The sequence below is a fragment of the Halichoerus grypus genome, chromosome 2 (assembly GCF_964656455.1).
Source record: "Halichoerus grypus chromosome 2, mHalGry1.hap1.1, whole genome shotgun sequence".
NCBI lineage: Eukaryota > Metazoa > Chordata > Mammalia > Carnivora > Phocidae > Halichoerus > Halichoerus grypus.
Genome location: NC_135713.1, coordinates 169,329,431 through 169,347,574, shown reverse-complemented (window position 1 = coordinate 169,347,574; position 18,144 = coordinate 169,329,431). Strand labels below are relative to the sequence as shown.

Sequence of the window (18,144 nt, the reverse complement as noted above, 5' to 3'; positions counted from 1 at the left end):
CCCAGTGCTCCTCCTGGAGGCTCTGCCCACCTCCCTCTGCCCTTCCACCCCCCCCCCCCCCCCCCCGCTGGCTGCACCCTGTGCCTCTGGGTGCTGCTGTGGGTAGGAAGAGGGGCTACGGACAAGAAGTCTCAGAAAAAGGAAGTGGGGGAAATCAGAAGCAGTGACGGCTCAGCGGTGCTGACAGCGCTGGCCTGGGTGGAGTTCTAACCGAGGTCAGGGGAAAGAAAGCCCCTGGCGGGAACCCTTTGGGGAGTGGCCGTGCCATCAGCGGGTGAAGGCAGAAAACAAAACGTGCAACGCTTTGACTTGTTTTTGAGCTGCCCAGAGGCTTTCTTTCACACTGATTGCCTAACACCTTTCCCTGCAGTCTTAACATCCATCCTGTCAAGATACGACACCTTAAAAAAAAAGAAAAAGCAAGCATTGGATTGCTGCTGCTTTGGGAGTTTTTTTAGGAGGTTCCCTCTGCTTTCCCTTCTCGTCCTCCCTTCCCCCCTTCCTCCCCTCTCCAGCCAGACTTCTGACTTGGAGCTGCGCCCCTCTTGGCATCCAGGCTGGGCACCCCCCCCGCCCCCAGATGCCCTCACAGCAGGAGCCGTCACCCCTCCGGACCCTCCAAGGGACGCCCAAGAGTGGCCAGCCTTCCCTTCCTTCCTAGGTAAGTGGGAATGAGCAGCACTGGGAGTTGGGGCAGGTTTAGCAAAGGAGGGCAGAGGCTGAGTCAGAGGGAGGGTATGTGTGCTGGGAAGGGGTGAGCCCATGTGTGGGCCTAGGTGTGTGTTCTCAGACCAGTCACTAGCCCCTGTCTCACTTGGACAGTGCTGGTAGGCCCCCAGCACAAAGCACACACGGGTTCTGGAAAGGGCAAAAGCTGTCGCCCCAAAGAGTCCCTTTTCAGCTTTGTTTTCCCAGGAGTGGGGTCAGTTAGATGGAGTTAAGAGGAAGAAAGAGGAAGGAAGCTGGGGCTCCTGTGTGGCTCAGTCAGTTAAGCTTCTGCCTTTGGATCAGGTCATGATCTCAGGGTCCTGGGATAGAGCTGCATGGGCTCCCTGCTCAGCGGGGGAATCTGCTTCTCCCTCTCCCTCTACCCCCCTCTCCCCTCTGCTCACTCTCTGTCTCTCAAACAAATAAATAAAATCTTTAAAAAAAAAAAAAAGAAAAGGAGGAAAGAAGCTGCTCATGATGTCGATAAAGAAGGAGGATGCCCATGGATCAGAAGCACCTGTAGCCATCCTGGACCACACACCAGCTCACCAGTCTCCCCTTGGTCTTTTGCCCCAGGAACTCACAAACATTGGGTTACTTCCCTTCCCTCCCTCTTCCCACCCCCTGGCTCCCCACTTTCCCACTTCCCAAATTCTGCCCTATTGCCCACTGGAACCAGGGCTGTGTAAGTCCCACAGAGAGTGGTGGAATGTACCTTTGGACCAGTCTTTTCCATGAAGCCTTGTTTGAGGTACTTCCTGGTGATGAGGGGCACGAGCTGGGGGAAGAGAGACATAACACTGACCCCTCGACTCACACGCCAAGGGTTCAACGTCCCCACTGAACTTGGCTCCCCAACATAGGGGAAGTTTGGAATGGGGAAGGATGTGTGCTCATGGTTCACAGGGTTATATTTGGAATGTGGTATTGGATGCAATATTAACATTTCAACAGTCAGACGACAGCATCTCAGATGTTTGCAGAGCTCACCAGCAGAGCCCAATTGTGGCTTAAGGAGTTAGTCTAAGGATCCCTTCAGCAACCCCTGGAGGTAGACAGAGGCAAGGCTCTGAGGAAACCCTCCTGGTGTCAGGGGGCATATTCTGAGCGTCTACGTGTGTCAAGCTCTGGGTGCAGTTCTCACCCACCCTGTGAGGTGGACATTATTATCTTCATTGGGCCCAGGAAAGGGGAAAAGGGGAAGTGAAGTCTGGGAAGTCGAAAGGAAGAAAACTGTGAGCCGAAAATGAAAATATAAACTCAACCACTCTCCTGTCCCCAAAATACATTCTATAGGCCTTAATTCCTTCATTTGGAAGGAAGACTCCTAAACTGTGCAAGAATCTGAACCTGAGCCAGGGCCATGCTAGTCTCGGCCTAGGGAAGCAACCAGAAGAAGGAAGATCACATGGATGGAGCGCTGCTCACTGTGTCCTAGAAGCCATGGCTCACTTGAGTCTCACAGCAGCCCTGGAAAGGAGGTGTTGTCCCCACAGTGACAGATGAGCGAACCAAGGCTCAGAGCAGTGAGGTGACGTGCCCCAGGTAACACATCAGCTTCTCTGACTTCGGAGGCCACCCCTTTCTTAGTCTGGGATCCCCCCCCCAACTGGAACTCCCCAGGTGTCTAGCCTCTGGATCCCTAAGCTTGAGCCAGGTCCAGGTGGCTGCCCAGAACCTCAGGCCATCCCTAGCCACAGGCGGAGGAAAGGCAGCAGAGAGACGAGGGTGGGGAGGAGACCCCCGGGGGATGAATGGAGGCAAGAGGACACTGAGGAGTTGGCCAAAGGCCAATGTCCTCTGCAGAGGTCAGCAAAGTTGGAGAGCTAGCCCGGATGACTAAGGCTGGGAGTCTGTCCTGTGACCCCTCCAGTCAGCACTCCGCACGCACAGCGCCCTGCCCGCGGAGCATGCATTTCTTCATGCTGGGTGCTGACTTGGCAGACCTGGAGGGTCCTGACACAGGCCTGGCTGCAGTCGTTCCCAGAGGGTTGCCATCTCCGTGCACTGCCAGATCTTGAGTGGACGCCTGTTCCCAAAACTTAGCTCCCTGCAAACGTTGGAATTAAGGAGCATTTAGGCTTTCAAGGAGGGTCTAACGGTTTGGAATAAGAAAGTCCTGGGATGAATAGGGTGTCTCTGCCCCCATCATTTACAAAATCCTCCTAGAGCAGGGCGGAAAGCAGACCATAGCACCTCAGAGCTGGAAGGGACCCTGAAGATGTGGAAACAGATGCTCCGGAAAGTGATGAGACCCGCAGCGGTCAGTGAGTTAGCGACAGAGCATCATGAGAGCCCGAGCCTCCTGGCTCAAGGCAGCAGCCTCTGCCCCACACACCTGAGACATGTAGATGGGTGCCCCGCAAGTCTGAGGACAACCATAATGAAGTTCTCAGGATCACCATTACCTTGGCCACAGAAGGCAGACTGCTCCTGTTAGAATTGTAATGGAGAAGATCCCATTGCCTTCCCGAGACCAGAACACAAAAGGGCAAAGGGAGGACATCAGAGTGGGAAGAGCACCCTCGAGTATTCACTTGACCTTCTGGGGACTCAGTTTCTCATCAGTAAAATGGGAATAATCACTCCACCTAACTGTCTGCTACAAGGGATTACTAGGTAACAGGGAATACAAGATAAAATGGGCTCAAAAGCACTTTGTAAGCAGTACATTAGGGATCATCTGCACGTTTCAGTGGGAAAAGGGGTCAGAAAAAGATACTCCCCCCAAAAAAAGAGATGCCCAAATCCTGCGCCCTTGACACTGGGGATGGTGGCTATGCATCCCAAGGGGGACAGTCTGACCTATATTTTGGAGATTGCCTTGCCATGTGTGAGGCCATAATCCCCTGAAGAAAGCCTTTGGTTTCCCTCTGAGGTATCCAACCTCAAATCTCAAGGGCTTGTCCACAAACAAAGCTGGTCTGGCCTCTGAGTACTTTTGAGGTCAGCAGACAAGGAGAGGGGATGGCAGGGAGGAGACTCAGAAGTTGGGGTCCATGGAGCACCTGGGTGGCTCAGTCGGTTCAGCATCCGATTCTTGGTTTCTGCTCAGGTCATGATTTCAGGGTCATGAATGAGATCAAGCCCGGCAGCATCAGGCTCCGCACTCAGCGGGGAGTCTGCTTCTCTCTCCCTCTCCCCCTCCCTCTGCTCATGCGCTCTCTCTCTCTCTCAAATAAATAAATAAAATCTTAAAAAAGAAGAAGAAGAAGTTGGGGTCCACGTTTAGCTCACCTCAGACTCTGGGAGCTCAGGAAAGGCTGTTTTTAGGTATTGCAGACGGGCAGCACGGAGGGCATTGAACCAGTCCACTATCTCCTGTGGAGAAAAATGAGAACAAACAGACAGCCTGTGAGATGGAGTAGTGGGGGAGCTGAGTTTGGTGGCAGGAAGCTAGCTGGGTCTTCAGGTTCAGCACATGCACACACGCCCCCACCCAGTTCTGCTCAGGGGCCTGTGCACTGATCACAGGTATCTGGGAGGATGATGCCAGAGCAGGTGGGAAGCCACTGACAGATGTCCAGAGCCATGGGGAAAAGACCAAGGTGAACTGCACTAGAGTTAGGTAATGGCCTTGGGCCTTGCTTGGCCCTCTCCAAAGTGTGTAAGAATCACCTGAGCATCTCTTTAAAATGCAGATTTGGATCCAGTGGGTTTGAGGTAGAGGGGGCCTAAGATCCTGCATTCCTAACAAGCTCTCTGGTGATGAGATGCTGGTCAGTGGGACACAACTGGAGGAGCAAGGGTCCTCAGATGTCAAAGACTGGCTCTCAAGCGCGGGCAGGTGCACCTGCGGATTCTCCTCCAATGCGGATGCTCATCACCTGGAGTGCAACTTGGCCCAAAGCTGGCTTGGACTGGCTTGTGTCATTCTTGGGGGAGTGCATCCTCAGCAGTGTGGGCCACCATTATCCCTGGTGAACCACTTGTCTAGCTGGCTCTGCCTTGGCTCCGCTGCTCTGCAATGGGTCCTCCCACAGCAGCCGGAGTGATTTTTTTTTTCCCCAGAGTGATTTTCTTTTTTTATTTATTTTTATTTTTTTAATTTATTTTTTTATTATTTACTTGTCAAAAAAAGACAGGGGGAGCAGCAGGCAGAGGGAGAAGCAGGCTCCCCCCTGAGCAAGGAGCCCGATGCGGGGCTCGATCCCAGGACCCCGGGATCATGACCTGAGCCGAAAGCAGCCGCTTAACTGACTGAGCCACCCAGGCGCCCCACAGAGTGATTTTTTAATTGAAAATCTAACTAGGGAGCCTGGGTGGCTCAGTCACTTAAGCGTCTGCCTTCGGTTCAGGTCATGATCTCAGGGTCCTGGGATCGAGCCCTGCATCGGGCTCCCTGCTCAGCGGGAAGCCTGCTTCTCCCTCTCCCACTCCCCCTGCTTGTGTTCCCTCTCTCGCTGTGTCTCTGTCAAAAAATAAATAAAAATCTTTAAAAAAAAGGCAAAGACAAGAAAAGAAAAGAGAATCTGACTAAGTCTAGCTTAGAGTCCTCTCTGCTACCCTCAGGTGAAAATCTAAGTTCTCTAGTATGACTACTTCACCCTCTGAGCTCCCTCCATACAAAAGCATTTGCACGTCTGCCTTCAGCTCAGGTCATGATCCCAGGGTCCTGGGATTGAGTCCCTGAATCAGGCTTCCTGCTCAGTGTGGAGTCTGTTTCTCCCTCTGCCCCTCCCTCTGCTTGTGCTCTCTCTCTCAAAATAAATAAAATCTTTAAAAAACAAAACAAAAAAACCCAAAAACATTTGCACTCCTCCCAATACATGTTGCTCCGCCTTGTATACTCTTCCTCACCCACCTGTCTTCCCTCACCCCACACATAGCTTTTCCCTAGAACATTCTACTTATACTGAAGTTTCGTTTAGTTGCTCAGCCCAAGCCCTGCTTCTAGGAGAGCCGGCCCAGCCGCGCTCACACACTCACCGCACACCCACAACTGCAGCCACATTTGCTGCCAGGATCCTCCCCTTCTTGGCCACAGCAACTAGGTCAGGGCTGGACCAATGCAGAGGCTAGACCGGGCTTCTCAGGTCCTTTCTCCCAAGAATTTGGAATTGGGAAGCTGAAAGATTCGTTCAAATAGCTCCACTGCTGCACCTTGATGTAATATGGTGATGGAGAAATTCATTTGAATGTGGTTTCCCAAGAATGCAACACAATGACCCTTTCTCTCTCACCAGCCAAGCGAGCTGGCCTCGTATTCCAGAGTGCCCAGCTCTCTTGTCCTGGGCATTAATAATCTTTTCAGGTCCCAGGCACTGAAGGAATGGAGCCATCCCAGAAAAGACTCACCCAGACCTTCACTTTGGTCACAAACTGGTGACCCTGGAGCCAAATCTAACCTGCATACAGGTTTGTTTGCTTCCTGAAGTTTTGTTTGTTTCAATCCTCTATGCAGGTTTTCCTGCTTTATGGCCCTATAGCCGTCCACTTCACTTTTTATTAAGATTTATTTATTTATTTGGCAGAGAGAAAGAGAGCACAAGCAGGGGAGTGGCAGGCAAAGGCAGAGGGAGAGGGAGAAGCAGACTCCCTTGCTGAGCTGGGCGCGTGATGTGAGTCTCGATCCCAGGACCCTGGGGTCATGACCTGAGCCAAAGGCAGACGCTTAACTGACTGAGCCACCCAGGCGCCCCTTGTCCATTTCACTTTCTTTTTTTTTTTTTTTTTTTTTTTTTTTAAAGATTTTATTTATTTATTTGAGAGAGAGAGAATGAGAGACAGAGAGCATGAGAGGGAGGAGGGTCAGAGGGAGAAGCAGACTCCCTGCCGAGCAGGGAGCCTGATGCGGGACTCGATCCCGGGACTCCAGGATCATGACCTGAGCCGAAGGCAGTCGCTTAACCAACTGAGCCACCCAGGCGTCCCTCCACTTCACTTTCAAATGAGCTACCTGGCTCCTGCAGGCATGAAAGTTTGCAGCCCCCATTTATGCCTATCTAACAGAGAAGCTGGGGCATTGAGGGAAAGAGAAGGGCCAGACAGTATCAATGAGGCCTATTTCCCCATCTTACTCCCCCCCCATGTCTGTGAGATCCTTGAAGCTCACCCATGGGTCTGCCCTATTCACTACCACACTCTCTAGAGCCCAGGGCAGTGCTTTGCACATTGCAGAGGCTCAATAAGGACTAATTGGAAGAGTGAATGAGTGGGGTGCCTGGGTGGCTCAGTTGATTAAGTGTCTGACTTCAGCTCAGGTCATGATCTCGGGGTCCTAGGATTGAGCCCGTGGTGGGCTCCACACTCTGCAGATGGAGTCTGCTTGTCCTCTGCCCCTCCCTCTGCTCTCTCTCTCTCCCAAATAAATAGAATCTTAAAAAAAAAAAAAAAAAAAAAAAAGACTGAATGAGTGATACAGATGTGAAATTGCCCATAAGATTTTACCCTTTAGGGCGCCTGGGTGGCTCAGTCGTTAAATGTCTGCCTTTTTGGCTCAGGTCATGATCCCAGCGTCCTGGGATCAAGTCCCGCATCGGGCTCCCTGCTCAGCGCGAAGCCTGCTTCTCCCTCTCCCACTCCCCCTGCTTGTGTTCCTGCTCTCGCTGTCTCTCTCTGTCAAATAAATAAATAAAATCTTTAAAAAAAAAAAAAAAAAGATTTTACCCTTTACAACTGCTACAATCATGAGCAAATAATTAGCAGAGGTTTTTTTGTTTTGTTTTTTAAGGATTTTATTTATTTATTTGGGAGGGAGAGATAGTGAGAGAGCATGAGCAGGGGCAAGAGGGAGAAGCAAACTCCCCTGCTCAGCAGGGAGCCCAACGTGGGGCTCGATCTCAGGACCCCAGGACCATGACCTGAGCTGAAGGCACTTAACCACTGAGCCACCCAGGTGCCCTAATTAGCAGAGATTAATGTTTGAAATGTACTTCACTGTAATGAAATTCTTTCACATTCATGGTTCATGGTCATTCACCCTCTAAACCCCTCTGGGCAGGGGGGTGTTCTGATCCATAAACAAGCAGATGGAGGAGGGGAAGGGACTTGGCCCAGTAACAGCCCAGAGTGGCAGAACCAGGGCTCCAGTTTCTGACTCCAAACCCCGATTCTTCATAGCCTCCACTGCCAGGAACTCTGCCCAGACTCTGCCAGCATCCCAGTGCTGGGGCCCCTTGGGAAAATCTTGTCCCGGTCTCGGGTTCCTGGCTCCTGCTACCAAGGATTCTCCCTCCAGCAGAGGCACAAAGGTAGTGGGGGGCGGGTAAAATGGTTGTAGGACTCAGGAACCATAGTCTGGGTGACCCTGAGCAAGTTACTTAACATGCCTGTGGCTCAGTAACATAGGGTTAAAACATCTCCAGGACTGTTTTGAGGATTAAGAAATGATATATAGCGGGGCGCCTGGGTGTCTCAGGCAGTGAAGTGTCTGCCTCTTGATTTTAGCTCAGGTCATGATCTCAGGGTCATGGGTTCGAGCTCTATCTACATCAGGCTCCGTGCTCAGTGGGGAGTCTGCTTGTCCCTCTCCCTCTGCTCCTTCCCAACTCGGTGCTCTCTCTCTCTCTCAAATAAGTAAATAAATAAATAAAATCTTAAAGAAAGAAAGAAATGATGTATGGTGATTACCAAGAACAGTGCCTGGCACAGAATTAATAGGCACTCAAAAATGTCTACCCTCGGGGCGCCTGGGTGGCTCAGTCGGTTAAGTGTCTGCCTTTGGCTCAGGTCATGATCCCAGGGTCCTGGGATCGAGCCCCGCATCGGGCTCCCTGCTCTGCGGGAAGCCTGCATCTCTCTCCCACTCCCCCTGCTTGTGTTCCTGCTCTCGCTATCTCTCTGTCAAATAAATATATAAAATCTTCAAAAAAAAAAAAAATGTCTACCCTCACCTCTACCCCTCTGCACCTCCACTTGGCGTCTATGTCCCTTGCTCAGTCAGGAGACTGCTCATTCTGACCTAGCTTATTCTCTTGGACCTATACTACTGGCCTGCTCTTCTCTGGCAGAGCTGATGTCTTAAACTTTAATGTGCTTAAGGATCACCTGGAGCTTCTGTGAAAATGCAGTTTCTAATTCAGTAGGTTCTGGTGGGCCTGAGACTGTGTTTCTAACCAGCTCCCAGGTGATGCTAATGCTCCGAGGGAGCCGGACGTGGGGCTCGATCCCAAGACCCCAGGATCATGACCTGAGCCAAAGGCAGCCACTTAACTGCTTAACTCCGAGGACCACGTGGGGAGAAGCAGGGCCCTCGAGTTCAGGGCTGCCAGATCTTCCGTTCATCCCTGTTCCCGCGTGCAGAGTCTCTGCCCTACTTGGATCCGTCACCCCTGGGCATAGCCTGTCCTGCTAACTGGACTCCCTGTAGTGGCTATGCACTGTCCGGATGCACGCCCCATGGTGCCTGCCAGGTGTTCCTCCCTGACCTTGCTCTGCGTTGCTCCTACGGCTCTCTGGGACCGGAAGGGGACAAGAGATGAGGCTAACAGCGGCAGCACACCTCAAGCAGCAGCCAAGCCAGCTGGCAAGGCAGGCCAGCAGAGTCCTGGGGTGCGGGCTGGGGGCCGGGGTGGCAATGCCGGTCATCTCACCTTCCCACTCTCGTGGTACACGAACAGGTTCCTGACGTGGCCCTCTCTCCTGTAGGTGATCTGCAGCCCATGGGGGTTCCCTATCTTCTCTGTCTCAAAGGTGGCGTTCAAGTCCTTGATGCTGATGACAGCTTTGGGGCCTTTACCCTGAAAGAGAGGACGCGGGTGACTTCTCTCCACCTTCACCCAGGCCTTAATACACACGGATAACCAATTTGTAACTTTCCATGGCTTTTAAATGTTCCTGCTCTAATATCGAGATGCACCGATGTTCTACTGCTCTCCTGTGTTTTGGCCATCCCGCCATTTCCACTTGATCAGATTGGCTTCTCGGAGCTGGGAGGTAGTTTGAAAAGGCCTGAACTTAGGACTTTTCAAACTTTTTAGCCACAGAACTTTTTCGGAAGCAAATCATCTATGGAAGCCAAACAAATGAAATAAAGCAGATAAAGGGTGCCTGGGTGGCTCAGTCGTTAAGCGTCTGCCTTCAGCTCAGGTCATGTTCCCAGAGTCCTAGGATTGAGTCCCACATCGGGCTCCCTGCTCAGCGGGAAGCCTGCTTCTCCCTCTCCCACTCCCCCTGCTTGTGTTCCCTCTCTCACTGTGTCTCTCTCTGTCAAATAAAATAAAATCTTTTAAAAAAGTAAAAAGTAAGTAAAACAGATAAACAGATAAAAGCAGGTATGGGAGTCTTGGGGAGCTCCCTCCCACACTCTACTCTGTCTGGAACACGGGTTAAGCACTAACCAATACTAAGCAAGGAAGGGAAAAGAGTGTTTTCCTTTGTAATTGATAAGAGAGAAAAATGGTACAAACACTCTAGACCTGGATCAGCCATTAACCACATGTAGCTATTTAAATTAAAATTTAATAAAAATGAAACTTGAGTTCCTTGGGGCACACCTGGCTGGCTCAGTCAGTAGAGCATGCGACTCTTAATCTCAGGATCATGAATTCAAGCCCCACAGTGGGTGTGGAGCTTAGTTTAAAAAAAAATTATAGAAAAATAAAAATAAAACTTCAGTTCCTTATGCTTAGCCCCATTTCAAGTGCTCAAGTAGCCACTTGGGGCTAGGGTATCGGACAGGGCAGACATAGAACATTTCCAACACTGAACAAAGTTCTATTAGATAGTTATCTCTAGAGGGAAATTTGATCATACTTATTAAAATGTTGAATTTTTTTTTGAAGATTTTATTTATTTATTTGACAGAGAGATAGCACAAGTAGGCAGAGTGGCAGGCAGAGGGAGAGGGAGAAGCAGGCTCTCTGCTGAGCAGGGAGCTGGACGTGGGGCTCGATCCTAAGACCCCAGGATCATGACCTGAGCTGAAGGCAGCCGCTTAACCGACTGAGCCACCCAGGCACCCCTAAAACGTTGACTATTTTGCCTTGACTCACAGTTTCACATCTGCAAACCTATCCCAAGGAAGTAACTGCATTACTGTGCAAACATGTGTGTCAAAAGATATTTGTTGTTGTGTTTTTTAGAATAATAGTAGTAGTAGTAGAAGGAAAAGGAGAAGAAGGGGAGAAGGAGGAGGAGGAGGGGGAAGAGAAACCATTATATATATAATCTATAACTAATAATATATAACTACTATATATATGTATATATATGTAACTACTATATATATGTGTGTGTGTGTGTATATATATATATATATATATCAGGGATAATGGGTTAAATAAACAAATCATGGTATATCCATACAGTGAAATACCACAGAATTTTTTATAGGATAATTTAGATCAGTGTTATTTATATGAAAAAATATCCATGATATCCATGGGTAGAAATACCAAGTCCCAGGGGCACCTGGGCGGCTCAGTCGTTAAGCGTCTGCCTTTGGCTCGGGTCATGATCCCGGGGTCCTGGGATCGAGCCCCGTGTCAGGTTCCCCACTCAGCGGGAGTCTGCTTCTCCCTCTCCCACTCCCCCTGCTTGTGTTCCCTGTCGCCCTGTCTCTCTCTCTGTCAAATAAATAAATAAAATCTTAAAAAAAGAAAAAAAGAAAAAAACACCAACCATTAAAAAAAAGAAAGAAAGAAAAAAAGAAATACCAAGTCCTAGAACAGGATGTATAGTAGGAACCTACTAATACAAAAAATTATACATATGTACATGCAAAAGTATATATAAATTCCTCTATACATGTATATATACATATATATAAAATGTATGTCAATTTGAACATGCATAAAAATATAGACATGTTTACACTAATACTCCTCTTTTTTTTTTTAAGATTTTTTTTTTAATTTATTTATCAGAGAGAGAGAGACAGAGGCAGGCAGAGGGAGAAGCAGGCCCCTTGCTGAGCAAGGAGCCTGATGTGGGACTCGATCCCAGGACCCTGGGATTATGACCTGAGCCGAAGGCAGACGTCCAACCGACTGAGCCACCCAGGCGTCCTACACTAATCCTCCTCTTGAAAGACTACTGGAAGACTTTCCTTTTTAAATATTTACTATGAGAGGGGCACCTGGGTGGCTCAGTCGGTTAAGTGTCTGCCTTCGGCTCAGGTCATGGTCCCAGGGTCCTGGGATCGAGCCCCGCATCGGGCTCCCTGCTCGGCGGGAAGCCTGCTTCTCCCTCTCCCATTCCCCCTGCTTGTGTTCCCTCTCTTGCTGTGTCTCTCTGTGAAATAAATAAATAAAATCTTAAAAAAAAAAGAAAAAAAATATTTACTATGAGAAATACTAAAAGCACACAAAAAAGAGTACCTAATTTTGTCAATATACTTCCTTTTTCTAAAAGAAATATAATTGGGGCGCCTGGGTGGCTCAGTCGTTAAGCGTCTGCCTTCGGCTCAGGTCATGGTCCCAGGGTCCTGGGATGGAGCCCCGCATCGGACTCCCTGCCCCACGGGAAGCCTGCTTCTCCCTCTCCCACTCTCCCTGCTTGTGTTCCCTCTCTTGCTGTGTCTCTCTCTGTCAAATAAATAAATCTTTAAAAAAATAAAAAATAAAAAAATAAATAAAAGAAATATAATTTTAGGGGCACCTGGGTGGCTCAGATGGTTAAGCGTCTACCTGCAGCTCGGGTCATGATCTCAGGGTCATGGGATCAAGTCCCACGTCGGGCTCCCAGCTCAGCAGGGAGTCTGCTTCTCCCTCTCCCTCTGCTGCTCCCCCTGCTTGTGTGCTCTCTCTCTCTCTCTAATGAATAAATAAAATCTTAAAAAAAAAAAGAAATATGATTTTACTAATAAAGGCAAAATCCCTTTCACCACTATTCTTTCTATCCCATTCCCTGTACTCCCCCCAGGCAATCACTGTCTTGAGTCTGATGTTTATTCTTCTAGCTCACTTTTTACACTTATATACACATATACATATCTATGAACAATATATAGTATTGATTTCTGTGGTTTTCACTTACATAAATGGTATCATACTATATGTATTATTGCTTTTGTCACTCAACATTATATTTGTGAGTTCTGTTCATGTTGAGATATACCAACCTAGTTTGCTCTTGTGAATGACACACCAAAAGTTATCAGTCTATTTTCCTGTTTACAGATATTGAGATTATTTCTGATTTTTTGCGATCAGAAGTGACACTGCAGTCGGCCTGTGTCCCTGGTACACATATGTGAGCATTTCTCAAGGTCACAGTATATATTTAGGAATGGAATTGCTAGATCACAGGGATATACATCTTCGACGTACTGGAAACTGCCAAATTATTCTGCTGAATGGCTCTCCATAGCGGCTGTACCAATATCTATTTTAATACTGAATACTGAATAACATAAATGAATAACACACTTAATCACAGAGGAGTTCCCCTTTTCCTATGTCCTCACCAACACTTGACTGGCAGATTTAAATTTTTTGCCAATATGATGGGTATGAAATTGAATGTCATTGTTAATTTTTATTTAATCAACTTTCTTGAGGTATAATTTATAAATTTGTAATATTTTGTAATGTAATAAATATAAATTTGTAATATAAATTATAAATTTATAATTTATAAATTTGACAAAAGGCTATACCCATGGGAGCATCACCACAATCAAGGTATAGACCATCACTGGGGCGCCTGGGTGTCTCGGTTAAGCTTTTGACTCTTAGTTTCAGCTCAGGTCATGATCTCAGGGTCGTGGGATCAAGCCCGGCATTGGGCTCTGCACTCAGCGCAGAGTCTGCTTCTCCCTCTGCTCCTGCCCCCACTTACTCTCTCTCTTTCTCTTAAATAACTAAATAACTAAATAAAATCTTATATATATAAAAAAAAGACTATTACCTCAAGAGTTTCCTCAGGCCTCTTGGCAGTCAGTTTCCACCCCACCCCAACCATAGACACTTATCTCCTTTCTATTGATACAAAGTGTTTTTGCCTGTTCTAGAACTTTGCATTCAAATGGAATTATATAGTACATGCTCTCGTATAAGGCTTCCTTTGCTTAGAATAATTTATTTGACAGAGAGATAGCACATTATTTTTTTTAAAGATTTATCTTTTTTTAAAAGATTTTGTTTATTTATTTGACAGAGAGAGACACAGCAAGAGAGGGAACACAAGCAGGGGGAGGGGGAGAGGGAGAAGCAGGCTTCCCACGGAGCGTCTTAACGCTTAACGACTGAGCCACCCCAGCGCCACCCAGAATAATTTATTTTAGATTCAACTACATTATTGCATTTATTAGTAGTTTGTCCCTTTTTATTGCTGAGTAATATTCATTCTGTGGATATACTACAATTTGTTCATTCAGCTGTGGATGGACATTTGGGTTCTTTCCACATTTTGGTGGGGTTTTTTATGAATTAAGCATCTACGAACATTCGCATACAAATATTTTTGTGGACAGATGTTTTTGTTTCTTCTCAGTAAATACCTAGGAGTGGAATGGCTGGGTTATACGGTTAAGTGTATATCTACCTTTATTAAAAACTACCAAATGGTTTTCCCAAGTGGTTGTATCACTTTACAATCCCACCAAGTAACATATGGGAGTTCTAGTTTCTCCACATCCTTTACATGGAGTTGTCAGTCTTTTTAATTCCAGCCATTCTGGTGCAGTATATCCCATATGGCTTTAATTTGCATTTCCCTGACTGCCAGAGAGATTGGGGCATCTCTTCTTATATTTATCTTTATCTTATATTTATCAGGCATTTTGGTTTCCTTTTCTGTGAACTGCCAGTCTATTTTCTTTGCCTATTTTTCCAATGGATTGTCTTTTTCTTTTTGCTCTGTAGAGTTCTTAAGAAAACGTGTTCTGGGTATTACTATTTTATTATGTTGAGATGAGTCTCACTTTCTTTATACTTACTTTTCTGTATTACCAAAAAAAAAATTTTTTTAAAGATTTTTTAAATTTATTTGACAGAGAAAGACACAGCGAGAGAGGGAACACAAGCAGGGGGAGTGGGAGAGAGAGAAGCAGGCTTCCCGCCCGAGCAGGAAGCCTGATGTGGGACTCGATCCCAGGACCCTGGGACCATGACCTGAACCGAAGGCAAACGCTTAATGACTGAGCCACCCAGGCGCCCTGTATTACCCATAAATTTAACATAAAAATGAATTACCTTTACAATTTTAAAAAAGTTCCCTCTTGGGAAAGAAATTAAAAAATAACAAAAGCCACTCATTCTGATTTTAGACTGAACTGGCTTAGGATTGAGAAACAGATTGACCTTGGCTAACCAAGGATGAGACTCTCCTAGAGGCCAACTCATAGTGGCTGTGGGGGTGCCCCGTCTGCTCCTAACTCTGCGGCAGCCCTTTCTCTGCCTGCCTTTTGGACAGAGAAGAAATCCCTAATTCTTACTTGGAGGGGTAATACTCTTCACCCCCCACCATTTTCCACTTGGCCCCAGGCTGCAGTCACACTGGACAGCCCTGCTAGCATTGCTCTGGTCTATCTAGGAAAGCAACAGGGGAAATCAATCAATCAGTCAGTCAGTCAGTCAGTCAGTCAGTCTACGTGTAGGAAATGGAGCCAGGCGATGGCTAACATGCTCAGAGCTGGTCCTTTTCTGACTTTGTTGGCCGCTCCTTCACATTTTATGCTGGAAACTTCTCATTTTTTTTCTGCCCTCAGAATACTGGAATGTCTCAGGGCTCAGCATGGTAAATAACCTCCAAAGATGGTCCTTACCAATTCCCTCCCTCCCAGTATGCACACACCATGATACCCATAACGAGGGGGAGTCTATATCTGCTTCCCTTGAATATGGCTGCTTGAGTTGCTTTGATCAACAGAAGGTAGTTCCTGACCTCATGTTGAAGAGGCCAAGCAGCATCTCCCTTTGCTTAGGGGAGGCCAGCTGCCATGCTACAAAGAAGCTCAAGCCAGACTCCTGAATACAGAACAAGCACACGGAGTACCAGAGCCTCCCTGGAGAACCCAAGGCAGCAGACTTGAGTGAAGGCTTCCTGGGCGCTCTCGGCCAGCCCAACCACCAGCTCAGTGCGGCAGGGCCAGTGACCTGGCTGATGCCACAGGGAGTACATTGCAGCAGCCAAGGCCTGCCCAAATTCCTGACCCCCACGATTGAGAGAAATAATAAATTGATGTTTTAAGCCACTAAGTTGTATGGTGGTTTGTCATTGAGCAACAAGTAATGAAAACCCTCGGTCCTAGGATTTCTGCTTTCACTCCTTTTAGGAGGTGACAACCTCCCCATGACAACATGGACCTCCTGCACCCATCCCCAGAAGAGAAGAGGAAGCACAAGGAGCAGCACCTGGTGCGGAGCCCCAACACCTACTTCATGGACGTGAAGTGCCCAGCGTGCTACAAAATCCCCATGGTCCTTAGCCATGCACAAATGGTGATTTTGTGTCCTAGCTGTTCCACTGTCCTCTGCCAGGCCACAGGAAGAAAAGCAAGCTTACAGAGGATGCTCCTTCAGACAGGAGCAGCACTAAAAGCACCCTGAATCAAGATGAGTGGGAAACAGGGGTGCCCGGGGGGCTCAGTTCGTTAAGCATCTGCCTTCAGCTCAGGTCATGATCCCAGGGTCCTGGGATTGAGCCCCGCATTGGGCTCCCTGCTCAGCGGGAAGTCTGCTTCTCCCTCTCCCTCTGTGCACTCTCTCTCTCTCTCAAATCAGTCAATCAAGCAATCAATCTTAAAAAAAAAAAAAAAAAAAAGATGAGTGGGAAACTATCCCAATAAACACATTTTGGATACAAAAAAAAAAAAAAAACCCTAAAACAAAACATCTTTTCTCATCTACCCACACTCCCCACCCAGGTGATCCCAGCCAGTCCCATCGTTAAACCAGTCTCAATGCTGACAACTCTACCTCCAAACTCTCCCCAGACCTCCACACTCACATATCCAACTGCCTTCTCAATCTTTCCACCTGGATGACTAATAAGCATCTCAAACCAAAAAGGGCTCTTAATCATCCCTTCAGGGAGCCAAGTCTTTGCCATCTCAGTAAATGGCAAATCTGTCATTCTAGTTTCATAGGGCAAAAAGCTGGGACCTATCCTTGATTCTTCTTACTTTCACACCCCACGGCCAATCCAAAATCTGACCACCTCTAACCACCTCCTTCACCACCATCCTGGTGTAATTCACCATTATTCCTCACTTGATCATTTTTATTGACTATTTTTATGTGTTTTAAGTAAACTCTACCCAATGTGGGGCTCAAACTCATGACTCTGAGATCAAGAGTCATGTGCTCTACTGACTAAGACAGCCAGGCACCCTGATTCCTCACTTAATTATTGCAATAGCTTCCTAACTGCTTTCTCTCCTTCCACTCTTGCCCCCTCCCTGGCCCACCCTGACCCCAGTAGCAGCCAGGGTGCTCCTTTAAAAGTTTAAGTTGGGCATTTGGCCAGCTACAAAATCCCCATGGTCCTTAGCCATGCAGTAGAGCATATGACTCTTGATCTTGGATTTGTGGGTTTGAGACCCATGTTGGGTGTAGAGATTACTTAAAAATCTTTAAAAAAAATAAATAAAAAGAGCCATAGTAATGGTCCCTGATGCAAGTAGGAGTAAGAGGACAGAAGAAATTGTCTGCACAAAATGTTCATCCATCACAAGACTTAGATTCCCAAAATGTAAAAAGCTTAAATCAAATTATATCACTTCTCTGCTCAAAACCTTCCTGTGGCTTCTCATCTCAGAGTAAAATCCAAAAAGCCTACATTTCTTTGTAAATCATGTATCTAATATGGCCTTATATCTAGAATATATAAAGAATGATGAAAACTCAATAATAAAAAGCCAACTAAACTAATTAAAATATGAGAAAAGGATCTGAACAGACATTTCTCCAAAGAAGCTATATAAGTGGCCAATAAGCACATGAAAAGATGCTCCACATCATTAGCCATCAAGGAAATGAAAATCAGAATCACAACCAGATACTACCTCATATCCACCAAGATGGTTATAATCAACAAGACAGATGACAGCAAGTGTTGGTGAGGATGTGGAGCAATTAGAACCTTCACACATTGCTGGTGGGAACATTAGATGGTGCAGGACTTTGAAAAACAGTGTGGCAGTTCCTCTAAAACAGTGTTACAGTTCCTCTGTAAATACAGAGTTACCATACGACCCAGCAATTCCGCTCTTAGGTATAGCCCCAAGAAGAGTGGAAACATGTCCGCATGAAAACTGGTACACCAATGTTCATAGCAGCATCATTCATACTTGCCCAAAAGTGGAAATAACTCAAATGTCCATCAACTAAGTGAACAGATGAACTGTCCACACAGTGGACCAGTACTTGGCAATAAAAAGAAGTACTAATACATGCTACATGAACAAATCTTAAACACATATGCAAAATGAAAGAGGTCTGTTACAAAGGACCACATGGTCCATGTACTTGAGGTGTCCATAATAGGCAAACCTACAGAGACAGACAGTAGATCAGTGGTGTTCTGGGGTTGGGGAGTATGGTGGGTAGA

The 18,144-nt window shown here is 47.1% G+C and overlaps 1 protein-coding gene and 1 pseudogene across 9 annotated transcripts in view; one reads left to right on the top strand and one right to left on the bottom strand.

Annotated features, from left to right (window-relative positions):
- ADAP2 (ArfGAP with dual PH domains 2) overlaps positions 1-18,144 on the bottom strand; it is a 32,219-nt gene that overhangs the window by 5,079 nt on the left and 8,996 nt on the right. For 4 of the 8 annotated variants that reach the window (XM_036116905.2, XM_078063379.1, XM_036116906.2 and 1 more), the window contains exons 6-8: positions 9,243-9,389; positions 3,946-4,029; positions 1,424-1,486 (exon numbers count right to left, since the gene is read on the bottom strand). In XM_036116905.2, coding sequence (XP_035972798.1) covers positions 1,424-1,486; positions 3,946-4,029; positions 9,243-9,389 — 294 coding nt within the window. Of the gene's footprint in view, positions 1-1,423; positions 1,487-2,654; positions 2,759-3,945; positions 4,030-9,242; positions 9,390-18,144 lie in introns of all 8 variants that reach the window. The other 4 variants (XM_078063371.1, XM_078063375.1, XM_078063369.1 and 1 more) reach the window with 2 other exon arrangements.
- Positions 117-17,315, top strand: LOC118551243 (small ribosomal subunit protein eS27 pseudogene; annotated as a pseudogene). Its single transcript, XR_013444335.1, has 4 exons — positions 117-661; positions 2,005-2,253; positions 5,963-6,066; positions 15,518-17,315. The product of XR_013444335.1 is annotated as a small ribosomal subunit protein eS27 pseudogene (transcript).